The sequence below is a fragment of the Falco biarmicus genome, chromosome 3, assembly GCF_023638135.1.
Source record: "Falco biarmicus isolate bFalBia1 chromosome 3, bFalBia1.pri, whole genome shotgun sequence".
Classification (NCBI taxonomy): domain Eukaryota; kingdom Metazoa; phylum Chordata; class Aves; order Falconiformes; family Falconidae; genus Falco; species Falco biarmicus.
This window is the reverse complement of record NC_079290.1, coordinates 23288494-23303394: the sequence shown is the minus strand read 5'-3', so window position 1 is coordinate 23303394 and position 14901 is coordinate 23288494. Positions and strand designations below refer to the sequence as shown.

Below are 14901 nucleotides of genomic sequence, written 5' to 3'. Positions count from 1 at the left end.
TGCTTTTATTTTGCAGGTCTAAGGTACTAGATCAATTTGAAATAAATACAGAAGTACTACTCTAAATGGGTAAAGCAAAGGACCAGGAGCAGATGGCTTTCACCCAGAAAAGCTGCTGAACCAAGATGTGTATCATATCATTTCCAGATCTGATTTAGAGGAGTGGTGATTTCCCACTGTAAATCACATCTATCTTTAGAGGGGATCTATGAAATTACAGACCAGCAAGTCTGACTTCTACATCTGATAATATGATACAGCCTATAATAATGAATAACATTACTGAGCCCACAGCTAAACGTGGTTTCTTGTTTAGAGAATTGGAGATGATATGATTGAAGTTCACAAAAGTCATAAAGACAGTGGAAAGGCTGAATGTGAAAATGCCATCAAATCCACAGTAATGGAATTAGGAGTCTTGCAACAACTATGGATGCTGGGAGAGTACAAAAAAAACATAGCTAGGCTTCTGTGCTGCTAAGTAGCATTTCCTTTTGCCATTTAGAGATACTATACTGAGCTAAATGGAGAAATTTTCTGATCCAATAGGGGTTATTTTTACATTCCCGTATTTAAGGAAGAGGAGAAATAATCCTGTCTATGGTTTTGTTTTTCTCAGAAGAATTACAAGGCTCTATAATAAAATATGAATATCAAATATTTTATAGCAAACAAGTAAGATTTGAAAATAAGTGTCTCTTACACATCTTGGTAAACTTTTCCAAGAAGATTTGAAACACTGATTTCTTATTACAGAACTGAGAAAAAATACAGTATGCAATTCTGCAAAATCAGAACCACAGATTGTATATGATTGAAAGAGACAGTTCTCTTGTATGTGGTTAAAAACGGACAGGAACTTTTTTTTTAGTTATCTGACACATAACAACACACCAAAAATTAGTACTGTTACTATTAATAGCAGTAATAATATATGCTCTTAAGTCTTTTACTGCCCTTCTTAGCAGTAGATGTTAAGTTCCCTTACTCTTACAAATTGTGTCATTTTCCACATAAAAAGTGAAAATCTTCCCAGGCAATTTAAGTCATAAATTGACTTTTTCTTTAAAAAGCTAACACTTTTTACAGTGGCTCACATTCAGAATGTTACAGAGTTCAAGTCAATTTGCCCTTGTTACTACCGAGTAATAGGAGACTGCTATAAAGTAAAACCTCTTTAAATCATCCTTTGATGTTATTCATATCATGAAAACAGGTATAGTTTAAAATACACATTTGACCTTTTTCTGTGAACAGTGGTCATCTAATCCCTTTTAAATGATTCTGCAATTGTATAAAAAGAATTATGATCTTGCAGTCTTCTCCAGCTCAGCATGACCTATTTGGGTAGAACAAACAGAACAAGAACCTTCCAGGGCAACTGTGAAATATGAAATAAAATTGATTTGGAGATTTCTGGATTGGCATTATTCTGTACTAGCCTACATTGATCCAGTACTGTAAAACAATATTTAGATCTTTCCCTTCTAGAACCTGACACAAATTTGAGATACCCATATGCTTTTAAAGATCGAACAAAAGAGATGCTTACTTTGTAAAGCCATGCAATGTAAATTAATATGCCAGCCAAATTCAGGTATGGGCAATTATCTGTTTGCCTACATTTGAACTGCTTTTTAAAGTGAATAGGCAATTATTTTTCCTTTTTCATCTTATTTTTCTTCATTCTTCTGTTTGATCTCAATGCATAACACTTTGGTTTGAAAGACATGAAATCTTTTATTTCATATTTATCTTTTAGGAATGCCAAAAAAAGAATTAACCTTCAATAGCCACCTTGTTCTCACATAAGAAAGTCAAAATCTCACCTTGATATACAATATGAAATCCTTGTTTGTTCTGTGAGTAATCGCTGTGAAAGTATAAGCTGGTTTCATGAGTTGTGCTGAACAGAGAGGCTGGTAGCTGAGGGCCACTTAGTCTCCCAATAACAGTGCTAGTTTCTGTAGATCCGCTCCTGACTTCTAAGTAATCATGTATGGTCTCCGTTGAGAAATTCACAAATTGCAAATGGACACCTGAAAAACATCATCAGTAAATAAAAGCCACCAGTATCAATACCAGGAGGGAAAATAAAGTATGTACATTTTACACTGATAATATCAGAAAATAATGTAACCAGTGGAAATGCGTTTGTTACACTCCCAGATGCATTCATGGAATTCAGTTAGAAGCATTCTTTTTCCTCATGCATTACTAACTCTGAAGTAAGAAATGCTAACGCTGAAATTCTAACATGATCCAAAGCATTGAACTGTAGGTTCTTTATATGTTACTTTTTGGCGAACTTTATTTATGTATTTAGGGCAAATTCAGTTCTGAACCTTGAAAACATTCAATTTAGTTAAAGCTTTCCTGTTTTCAATTGCATAAAATAGTCTCTGTATTAAAAGAAAAAAATGCTTTGCATCCACACCTGGAAAAAAACTCAGTGACAGAATACTACCCCAGAGATAGCTGCATTTCACTTGCACATAAACTGATCTCTCTTGGCTTAAACATATTAAAACAATATGTATATATATATATATATAAAATAATGAGGCACAGTAAAAATATGCATATAGTATGGATTATATATATTGTAAAGGTATGCTGAAAGAGAGCGCCTGCTCCTTTAAGGGTATCTGGCCAAAGACATTTTTCATTGAAGCAAGGGAAAATAAGAAAAGGAGGAAGATATAAACAAGAACATACAGGGTCACCAACCTGAGGGACAGCGATGGGAGCCAGGCCTAGTCAATCACAATAATTGATGAGGTCAAGTGAGAATGTGAGAATTTTTATTCTAGCATGGTTATCTGATCAAGTACTTTATAAATTGCAAAACCAATAGAGAAAGGGAAAACTGGAAACCAAAATATACCAAGACACAGACTTCACAAAGCAAACATGGAGCCAATGTCAAGAAACAAACCTTGCTAGTCACATGAATTGATAGGCTATCAAGAAACTACAGGTGCAACTTCCAGGAAGATCAACCTAGGCTTTGCAACCATAAAACTGTCAAGCCAGGGGACCCTCATACCGGGAGGGGTGCAGGAACTGATAGACAAGCCCCTGAGGGGACATGCAGCGGATAGGACAGCAGGAAGGAACAAAGACAGGTGTAGGCAGAAAAGGGCATAAAAGGGGCTGGTTGTGGGTAAAATGGGGCCAGTCAATATGTCTGTCTGTCTGAGCCCCTCACCTGATTACTCAGATCTTCTTACTAAATCTTTTCTTAACTACCTCTCTGTGTGATCTGTCTCTACCCTGTGTGTATGTGTGGTGCAAGGACATCTACTGGCGAGACCCAAATCTGTGAGTAGAATTTGGTGCCAGCTACTGGAGTCAGATAAGGCATGTGGGCATGTGGCCTGTGGTGGCAGCCACCAGAGTGAGCGAGGGGCCATAGCTCTCTGGATCTAGGGAGAGTCCAACAGACCTTGGTCCCAGAATGCCAGCCAGTGGGGGAACTGGTATGAGTGGACTGGGTGCCAGTCACTGGAGTCAGAGCAGCAGCATTGGCACCCCCAGCCTGAAATGCATGTGAGGGTCCTTAACTTCCATCCACAGGGGAGGGAACAGTGTGTGTTCTCAAAATCAGGTACTGGGGGGACCTGTGTGAGTGAGGAGCTCAGTGTTGGCAGCTGGAGTGGAACTGTGGGTCACAGCCTGTGTGCCTGGTGCTGGCTGCTAGGGGGAGGAGTATCATCTTCAGTCCTGGTGTGTGTAAGGGGCACACATCTGTCATCTGTTAGTGAACTTCAGATTGGACTAGCTGGTGAGTAGGAAGGCCTTGGTTCCAAGCCAGGATACCAGGCAGGCAGGGTCCGTGCTGGTACACCCAGGAGGACTTGCAAATGTGGAGTGCATAAGGGTTGAGTGTGTGAGTGTTGTCTTTTTGCAGCAAGCATCAAACTGGACCAGCCAGCCAGCAAGTAGGGGACCTGTGGAGCGGGCAAGGGGGCCCAAGATCCAGACAAAGGTGCCACGTGGACACTCAAGGCATCTGCAAATGTATGTGTGCTTGTGAACCTAGAGAATGTGCATGTGTGCCTGCACTAGTGACCTTCTGTCTCTGCCAGCCCAAGAGGTGGACGGGACTTGGCTGCCTGTGCTTGTGTTTTATTTATGTGAGTCCTGTATGTAGGAGCTGCTGAAGGCAGCACCTTCCCTGTGGCAGCCTGTGTGACCAGCCATGTCAGTGTCCCTCATGTGTGTGTCTGTGCTCAGCTTCATTACTGTCTGAAACTGCAGATGGGAAGGTGGCATCCATGTGCCTCAGCCTGGGCAGAGACCTGGTGTCCCTGGGCTCCGGTGGCTGGGCAGGAGGGTCCTCAGCCGGAGTGGCTGCAGGAGTTAGCCACACTCCTTACATCACTTAACATATATATTATTTTTGAGTCACAAAAAATGTAAATTATATTATCTAACCATCATTCATGACTACCTCTCCCATTAAACATACAGTTCAATTATTTAATGCTCATACACACACTGTGGCATATGATGACCTTGCCAACAGAAATTTTTGATTATTTGGTTCAGTAAGGAACAGGAAGGTAGCTTACTGTCCATTAGCAAGTTACCTCTCCTAACCAGGTGTGTGGCAGGAGAAGAAAATGCTCAGCAGTTGAGTAGTTATAGGGCTTTTTAAACATTTTCCTGTTTATACATAATTCTATTTAACTTACAACAAAGTAGGATTTGTATTTTGTCTGGAGCTAGTGCAACTATGGAATGATAATGGAGTACTTTCATTAAGAAGATGATTGAGTCCCACTGGTGTTTCTGGCAAAGACAATCAACATGTTGTTTTATAAAATTGAAAGGAAAAGATATAATGTCAGATTAATTATTGAAAATTCATGAATAATTTTGTAACTCCTAAACTGTAATAGCTAAATAGTGTTTGTCACTGTCTTTTAGAGCTTTTTCCCCAGACACCATGTAAAGTTTATAGTTGGAAAAAAGGTTGGCGCATAATTATATTAGTGTTACCATGATCATTTCTGTCTCTCTCTCTGTGATACAAAAGCCTTTGTTTATGTCATTCTTCTACTTTGCCAGCTTTCCAAATATTTCCTACACAGAGAATCCAGTTATATTCAAACTTTGCTCTTTCTCTATCCATTATATTTGTAGGCTTGGCCTTTTATTTGATCCTCTGAGCCAAGCACTTGTCCAAAGTTTAAGCTGCCACTAATACCTGCCAACTCATGCTATCAATTTTTTCTTTTTCACTCACTCTGTTCAATACAAAAATGGCTCTAATATATTTTTGCCCATCATTCTGTTCTCTGTACTCTACAGTCTTTCACTACAAGTACTGAACCATATCAGTCTTCCAAAGTATTCAGTCTTTGCTTAGCCTGTAGCACCTGCCTCTGTTTGTCTCAGACTTCCGCTTGCTAGACTGTTTTTTTCTGAGGCTTTTTGCAGTTTGGAAACCCCTGTGGAATGAGTATTTCATATATTTATATATAAGATCTAACCATAAATCTTGGAAAGAATAGCAATAAATCATATAAAGTAACCTTCTAAGTTGACTGCAAATCAACAGTGTCATTGGGTTAGATTACACCATTAGCTAACATAAAGTGGAAAAGCTTATGATCTGTGAATTTTAATTGGGATAAAATCTTGTTAGAGACATTTAAATAAGTGAAAGCCTATAGTAGGTTCCTGTGATGGTGTTTCTGAGTTTTTCTATTTACTACTTAGAAGAGTTAGATGTATGTCCTTCCACTGGACTAGGACCATAGCATCACTAAAACCAGTTTTAGCCATTGCTTTTTCAAATGTCACTTTTTTTTCTCACCTTTACAATGAAATTTTACTTTAATTTCCAATTCAGGTTTAATCATATCCTATTTAGGTCAAAAATGTCAAGCACATTTCAATCTGTGCAGTTTTAGTCTTCTTCTAGAAAAAGGAGCATTTAGTTTTCCTATACATGAAGTGGAAAACAGTTCACAAATCCAGTGAAAAAGGTCAGTTGGTACAAAGCAGTGCAGAACTATTCATTTTGGTGGAGCTAAACTTATTTTTTTAATCCAAAAAAACTGTTTCCAAAACTTTGATAGTTTAATTTCCTTCCTAATGGAAGTGAAATTAGATAGTATGTTAATATGAAGTTTAAATAGGAGTCTGAAAAGCCAAATTGGAATTATTGGATGCAGAGTGAGCAATGGAAACAGAAGCCTGGGAGAATGCAAGCAAAGAAAAAGGATTGGAGTAAGGCCTCAGTATTTGAAAAGAGTCAGGATAGCATTAAAGTGAGGCAAGATGCAAAAGGTAAAGTATTTGGGATAAAAAGAGCAGTTTCTGTGTGCAGTTGAACACACCATTTCATGGAATTTGAAATTGAATCAATATTCCAGATTTTTATTACTTCTTCTTTATTGCCAAATTACTTCGGAACCATCTAGCAAAGTATCCTGTTCCCTTATAGATCTGAATATCCTTTTCCTCTATAGCTTTGACCCAGGGATGATGTACCTACTAATGCTAATATTTTCTGTGATAACACAACTAACAGGGATCTGCTTGGGATCTGAAGATTCTAAACAGCATTATGACTCATGATGAAACACTAGAAGCTGTCTAAAATTCAGGCAATGGCAAAATTAAAATGTTGATGCTACTTCTATAAAATACTAATACAATAAAATCAATTATTGACTTGAATCTTGTGCCTTTTGAACAAAATGCAAACATAAAGAATGGTCTCTATACGGAAATCCCTATGTTGACATAATGTATTTTCCACAGATAGATTCTGTTAAGTCAATATTACTGAGTGTTTAATATTCTTCAAATTAAAACAACCCATGCAGAACAATTGGCTTTCATTTAAATCAGAAATCAACCAGGCTCATGGGAAGTATATTATAAAAGATCACAGAAGTGATTTTAAGAAGAGGAGAGAAAGAATCTGAACACATGGAGAAGGGAAAACTATTTGGATGTCACCTTCACTTACTTGGAAGACCCTGAAATTCTATATCATCGAGCAAAGAATATGGCAGAAGATGGCAAGTATAAAATAGAGAAGTGAGGTACATCTGAAAAAAAAGCATGCCATTTAACTAGCATATAAAGAAAAAATAATCAAGTGCACGTGCTTCTACAAAAGTGCCACGAGTGTAAAAAGTTAGATAGGACAATTGTACTGGCTAGCTTTGAATAAAGATTTTGCAATGATAGATATATAGGATCCACTGAAAGCTGCTCAAGGGATTAGCCAATGGGTTAGCCAAGAGAAGTTCAGGTCACCAGAAAAAAGCCTGAAGCTATATCCACCTTTAAGAAAAGAAAAAGGACCTGGGCAATGGCAACTGCAGGTTCACTGCATTCCATGGAAAGATTATGCAACTTCCAAACACAAGAAAGACAAAAAAGGACTCAGGAGCAGTGAACATGGATTTACTAACAGAAAATCACGGTTAATCAACCTATGTTTCCTTCTATGATTAAACTGACACAGGGAGAAGGGTGGATATAATATACTTCCAGTCTGCTATGGCTTTTGGATTAGTCTTCTATTGCATTCTCCTGTGGAAGCTGAACATATATGAGCTTGATGAATGGAAAAGTAGTAGTTTAAAAATTAACAGAACTTCAAGGCTCCAAGGGCCATAATTAGTCATCCAACATCTGGTTGGTAGCCAGTAACAAGCACAATATTCCCTGGGATGGTATGGGAGCTTACACTATTCAATGTCTTCAGGAGAGGCCTGGATGATGACATTGCATTCTCAACAAATAGATGGAGAACACTAAATTAGGAGGTGTGGATGAGATACTAAATGTCACAACTTCAGTCCAGAGAAACACTGAAAAACTTGAGGACTGAGTGAAAAGACCCTTCTTAAACATTTGCACAAGTAAAAATGTGAAGTTCTGCATCTGGAGCACAACATCCTTTTCTGTTGGGACGGGCTGGGAATTATTAGGGCAGCAGCCCTGCTAAGAAGGACCTGCCATAGTGGACTTGAGCTGATGTTACTGACAATTTCACTTTGAGTGGGAAGCTTGACAAATTTGAGTGGGAAGCTTCTAGAAGTCCCTTCCAAGAATATTTCTATGCTGCTCTGATGTTCACCTAGGATGTGCAAAGAAGCTTAATAATAAAATAATGAATTCAAATGCAGCTTTAACTTAATCTAAACTAATACTGACTTGCTTTAAAATATTTGTGATAGCTATTTATTTTTGTTTGGTTTATGACCTCACAAAGAGAAATGAAGTCTGTTAAATTAGAAAAATTGTACTTATTCTAACAATTTTGCCTTTATCAGAAGATTGCAGTATATGTTAAATAACAAACAAAGAAACTTGTAGCTTTTCTATTCTACATCTTTCTTTTAAGGCTTTGATAATTTCCTTATATTAATTATAATTCCTTTGTTTTCCCCAGGATAAGTATTCAGAATTTTATAAAATCTATGTTCAGTGGTTTGAATCCATAAAAACCACAGCAAGTTTAATCCATGAAAGAACACATACCAAAACCAATAGGCAGCTTTATTGTCCATGTGCAATCCAAACTGCTAGGATAGTTGCCTGGAAACCCAGGGCTGAGGATCACTCCACTGAAGTCTGACATGCTACCACCACATTGTGCTGTAAAAAAAAAACAAAAAAAACAAAGACAATTTTTTCAGAGGAGTTGAACGAGCTAAAAATTAATCCAGAATATTGAAGATCCTTCCAACATTAATAATATAATAATAACTAGGCTTATATTTTAAAAAATACACAAATATTCCTTTACCACTAAATACCTATAACAAAGTAATTTACAAGTAGGCATTTTAAAAATACGTATCTACTCTGAACTTACTAGGTTTTAATGTGGGAGACACATGCACCTGAAAAGAGAACAGATGTTTACTCTGCACTCTGTCTGTACAAACCACCCATGCGAACAGGCAAGGAGTACACACCAGCTCATAGCAATACTGACACAAATCCATATCAGTTTGTAAAGGAGTATCTGAATAATATAAGGTAATAATGTATTTTAAAACAATTCTGTACTAAAAGCATTTCTAGAGTCCTTTTAAAAACTGAATTTGTATCCCGCTGTTCTAAAAATGAGATAAAATAAAGAGCCTTGGAAAATGTACACACACACAGAGCTACAGAATTTGAATCCATATTTTAACTTAATTTTAATTTTTTTCAGGTATGATATCAATCGATAAAGTAACTTAGACTTCAATAGTAGATTTGAAGATATTGATTATAGAAAATACATTTTTTTAACAGTTTTGTCCTATTAATAGTTGCTATAACCTTTGAAAAACAATTAAAAGTCATATCTATATCATAATGATATCATATGTATATATATCGTAACTAATACCATATGAAAGAAAAAAGGAAAATACCCTCCCCAAAATTTTAGCACAGCGTCTTTCTCTTCAGAAGTTACCGCAGAGCAGCACAGTTATCTTATCAGTCTTCCTAAACATATATTAATATGTAATGATGGAAACTGAAGGCTAACTCCTGAAAAAATTCTTACAAATACCTGAATTTTGTTGAATATTTATAAATTCTAAGCTGAGGGAGCTCAGTACCTCGTAGGAGGTTTTTAACACCTCACAGGATTAAGAACAGGATTATGTGAGGCAGCTCAAGAGGATATATGATCTGTTTTGAAGAAAAGCAAAGTACGAAATCTTTAATGAGTTCTGTTGCATCCTGCTTTCCATACATTCAAGATTACAGATACAGATAACTTTTACTGTTGAGGAACCCAAACAAAACGGCACTTCAATGAAAGAGAATGCAAATAGAAAGAGTCTTATATCCCTCACATTTCTTCATTACGTAAAGAGGGTATATTTAAGTGCACTTCAATGTTTTATTTGGGCTTCTGGCAGGCATCCAGTGCTTCTTCCATTAATATTAATATGGTCATAAATACAGTTTAATTTGAAAAACAATGTATCTTCTTAAATTGGGCAGTCATGCCTATGTTGGACTTACTAGAGGTGAAGATGTAATGCTATTTCTATTTTAGTATTTTCTATAATACTCATCACTATACCAGCGAAATGATTCATAAATAAATTAACTATGTTTGCAAGGGTCTCTAGAGATCTCATCACTGATAGTGAATTGATGATGGATGCTGACTAGAACATATTTCATTCATTCTTTTTCTGATTGGACATTTCAGAAAAGCTTTGCCAACGTAACTATGCAGCATACTTTGAAAAGCTTCAGCTTAGTTTGAATATCTTCACTTTCAATTAAGTTCTTCAGTTCTCCCCATTCCTTCCCTTATGTTTAACTCTTGAGTTCTGTGGTTTTCTCGTTCTGGCATATTCGAGGAAGTTTATGTAAGCTGAACATACCTAAACATATTGGAATAGGATAATTCCATCTTCTAACTGGTCCAGGCATACAGGTGATATGTGAATGTCCCTAAAATGACACAATATTTTCTAATTCATATAATAAAATTATATAATATATGACATATCATTAATATCGCAACAAAAATATTTATAACTTAAAACATCATCAAATATATAAAAACATTAAGGTATAACAATTATATTGTATACTGTGAATTGTATCATGCTTTCAATACAACAGAAAGACTGTAATTTTAATTATGTGAATGTTAACCCACTAGATAATTGTGGCCATGCCCTTAATATTATTTCTAACAGTGTAACAGTATCCAGCTGAATTCTATAATACCCACTTTAGTATAAGCTAAAGGGTCTAGAAACTGAAGGTCTAACTGAAGCATCATTTACATAGTATTGATTTGCATCATTTGTTGCACATGATAAAAAGATACAAACTTTATACAGTATTGACTTTACATCTTAAATTCATATCTATTTTAAATGCAGTCCTTACCCTCAAAACAGTTCACTTAAGTTGCCAAAAGCTGAGATACTTAAGGAATCTCTTTACATTTGTCCCTTTGCAACAGATGTGTTATGATTTCAAGGCAACCTTCTACAGATAAATTCCATGACCCACCAGAATGACCCTTTGTGTTGTTCATCGGTCTCATGTAATTTTAATTGTTTTCCAGAGACAGCACATGAAAATGAGAAAACTTAAGAGAAAACTGTGTTTGGGATATCTTGCAAAACCATATAGCATACACTTTAAGATGACCTAGCAGAAAAAAATCAGTAGCTTTTAGTCTGTTTGTTCAACATTCATATGAAGAAAAGAGTTAGTTTTTCAAGTTAAACCTCCTTATCTGTTTAGAGCTTGTAGCATTTGTGGGAACCGAATATCTCTAAAGGATCCAGGGTAACTGAATAGTTTATTAATCAATCTGCAACCAATTCTTTTTTCTCTCCGAGAAGAAAAATAAACACTTTCCTCACAGTATGCTTATCTACTTATTGGAAGAAAACAACCAACCAACCAAACAAACCACCAACAAAAACAAGTAATAATAATAATAAAAAAATTGAAGTGGCAAAGTCATACTGCATAAGCCAGAAAAACAATACAAAGGGAAGAGGTTTTACATGTGTGTTTCCACAGTCTGTGCTCCAATGTTCTTAATATTTTCCTTATTCCAACCATTTACTGTGGCTTGTCTGCTCACAGGTTTGTATTTAACTATGAAATTAAAATAAAGAAGAAAAAACAATTGACAGGTTGTTCCCAAGAACGACTAGCTAAAATCGGGCAACATAACAAGTAAACTTCAATAGTCATTGTCAGAGCTACAATCACAGAACATTTCAGTTATTCTTGAAATGCTATAAGGCTGCAGACATGACTAGGAACTCTGTCTTGAAGGGGAAACTGGAATACAGGTCCCAAATCCAAATGGCAGTTGAGATCTGGAAGCAGACAAGTTAATTCGGTTTCTATCACAATACATAAACTGCAGCTTTATTTATTTTTCTTTTAGTCAAAAAAGTAATTCAATTTTTATTTTTTGATGCATTACATATGAACCCAGTATTTTGGTCATCACAGAATTATGTAAAATAAATGAAAGTATTAGGATTTTTAAAACTTCAGTTAGTTAGTCCAACACTCATTAATGTGTTACAGGCCAGACCGATATTAATGAAGGAAGAAGGGTAGGTAAGTTATCCTTTTGCCACTTTACTCCAAAGGTATCAGTAAATCAATTAGCAGTTAATCATGTTACAAAATGTTTTCTCCCTTTAAGACTTTTCTTTTTAATATGCATAGGTAATGTGATTTCTCCCTTTTTAAGCTCCCAAAGAGCTAGAGGAAGTGGAGACTGTAGAGTCTGCAGAGTCACACATGACAAAAACCATAGTTGTTGAAAATAGTAACTTATCAGTTGGAACCTTAGTCCTTTAGGGGAGTGCCACAAGTGGAAACAACACTCAATTTTAGATTTAGTTCTACACTGTAACTGTACAATTTTTGGAAAATATTTTCACAATCTTTTCTGTAGCCAGACAGATTCCTGTTTGTTATATATGCTAAATAGCTCAAAGAGGTAAATTAATTGCTGTTTACAATCACTGTATTGTCTTTAGTTATACCTTTTGCTAATGCAAGAGCATAGCAAATTTGCTTGGCAAAAACACACCCATTTTTGAAAAAAAAATTGCATTAAAATTCCCAAGAAATTACTGAAAGAAAATAACTGACACTATCTGATTTCCTAAGAAAAACAATTATTTCCTTTCGTTTGCTCTTATTCCCCCTCTTCACTCACCTTTTTCCTCCTGTACATACAGAACTATTGATAATTGCTCATCAAGTGATTTAACTTAGCTTGCCAACACTTCATATCTCAGCTATGAATACTAAAGATGCCATCAATAACAGATAACAGCCTACAATCACTAATGCAGAGGAAGCACAGAGCCAAACACTTCTGATGGAGTATTTGGATAGTTGCTAATTTAATATTTGGCAGAAAAGCCTACCAGTCCTGCAAGCTTATCACATGTTCACAACTCCTGAAGAGTTAGTTCAGTGTTCATTTCATATTGACAGAGTCAAACATAACCATGTGAAAGAACTAAAAGGAACAATTTGAAATCGGAAACTTGGCTTACCTGAAGAGAATAACCCTGATCGCACTGGAAAGACACCACATCTCCAACCATGTACCTGTCTCCAACTTTGACCCCATTGCTTGGAGTCTGTGGTTCAGGACAAGAGTCCAAACCTATAGCTGTGAAAAATTAAGAAGATTAGACATACTAAGGAACACAAAATCCAGTTTTAGACTCACAGAGAGTGTCTGTGTACACTGTACTGGTATGTTTTAGGAATCTCTTGGGTACCAGCAGTTTCTCTGTGGACAAGGAAGTGGCATATTATTTTGGAACAACTGTTATATAAAGTAAAAAACCTTTTCTGAATAAAGGAAAAGGAAAGAAGTAATCAGGGTGGCAACAAACACTTCCCAACAATCTGCAGTCTCCGAAGACTCCTCTAAATTTCCACTGTCTCCTGGCTCAAACTCAGTAATGTCAACCTTCAGTCTCACTCCTAAATATAGCCTGCCTAGCTCAAACTGGGAGCACCGCCACTTTCCCACCATCTGTTCCAGGGGATGCTGGTCAATACCACATCAAGTGCAAAAACCAGGAAAAACACTTCAAAGTGTAACTGCTCACCTGCCTTCAGGCTTTCACAAGTCTGATTCTGTTCTTTCATTCATGTACACACACACACAGAGTAAATATTTACATCATGTTTCACTTAATCTGCTATTTTTAATGAAGTATCTATAGAGTTATAACACTAATATTTCAAATTTCTGATTACAATAGAAGCTAGTTTGCAAAGAGACCATATGCTTTTTTTATGGTAATCAAAAAGGGAAACAAATTCTTCTTCATTGCATTGTACCTCTTCATTGCACTTCCTCATTCATCTATCCATTCCTGAAAGACCCAGGAAAATAAGAATATGTGCAACATTAAGTAAAAGCAACCCAGTTACTGTCTTTGCTTACTGTAAGAATTACACCCTAATTAGTTGTGAAGCCAGGACTGTTAAGTGACATCAGTATATAGGGTAATAGGGAAATGTTGTGGGATTCAGTAATGGTACTATTTCAAAATATTATCAACCTCTGCATGTTTAAAAACTTACTAATTTAACTGGTAATTTCATATAAGAATCACATTATGTAAAAATTACTATTTGCAATGGTATATTTTTATACTATAGGAAGGTTGAAGACTAACCCAAATTCTAAGGAATTAATAAAGCATACACATTATTTTTTCTCTGTAAGATATGTTTTGTACATCAAAAATAGTTTTCACTACCATAATTTTACAATAACATTGTATTGTAAAAATGAAAAAAAAATCCTCAACGTCTAGCATTCAGAAAGTAGACATTAAACTGATAATCTGGTTGTAATTCCTATTCTTCAAAATGTATTGCACACATGAAATTTTATATAAAACTATATTAGAAGGAAAAACTGTTTGAACTAAAATCATTGGCATGTACATTTTATTCATAGAAGTAAAACTCAGGACCATGATAATAAAACCTTTCTGCTATAAAGTGTAATTCAATCCTAAATTGGAGAAAATGTCCTTAATGTTTTTGCAGTCCTTATTTTCTCTGCTGAGAACAGTAATGAGAGGAAAATATTTATTTATTTTTATTACTATTTTTTTTACTGCAGATAATCTGTTAACGGGAACCAGAAAAAATTGATTTCAGATCCACAGACTGAGCAGTTGTAATCATTACTTTTGGTCACTGTTAACTTCGTGATTTTTTTTTAATTATTTTATATTTTGTTATTAAGTAATGTACAAAATTTAGCAACAAAATATTTTCCATGATATTCAATAGTGGCTTGCATCACTTTGCATGGAAAGGAATGTTGCTGCTTTGAAAAACTGATTTATTTCAGGGCTTTCCTCTGCA

The 14901-nt window shown here is 35.7% G+C and overlaps 1 protein-coding gene across 3 annotated transcripts in view; it reads right to left on the bottom strand.

Moving 5' to 3' along the window:
• The window catches only part of CSMD3 (CUB and Sushi multiple domains 3), a 725150-nt gene that overhangs the window by 107880 nt on the left and 602369 nt on the right, over positions 1–14901 (bottom strand). For all 3 annotated transcript variants that reach the window (XM_056333378.1, XM_056333379.1, XM_056333380.1), the window contains 4 exons: positions 13056–13174; positions 10380–10449; positions 8518–8634; positions 1830–2039 (listed from right to left, as the gene is read on the bottom strand). In XM_056333378.1, the coding sequence (XP_056189353.1) occupies positions 1830–2039; positions 8518–8634; positions 10380–10449; positions 13056–13174 (516 nt within the window). The remainder of the gene's footprint in view (positions 1–1829; positions 2040–8517; positions 8635–10379; positions 10450–13055; positions 13175–14901) is intronic.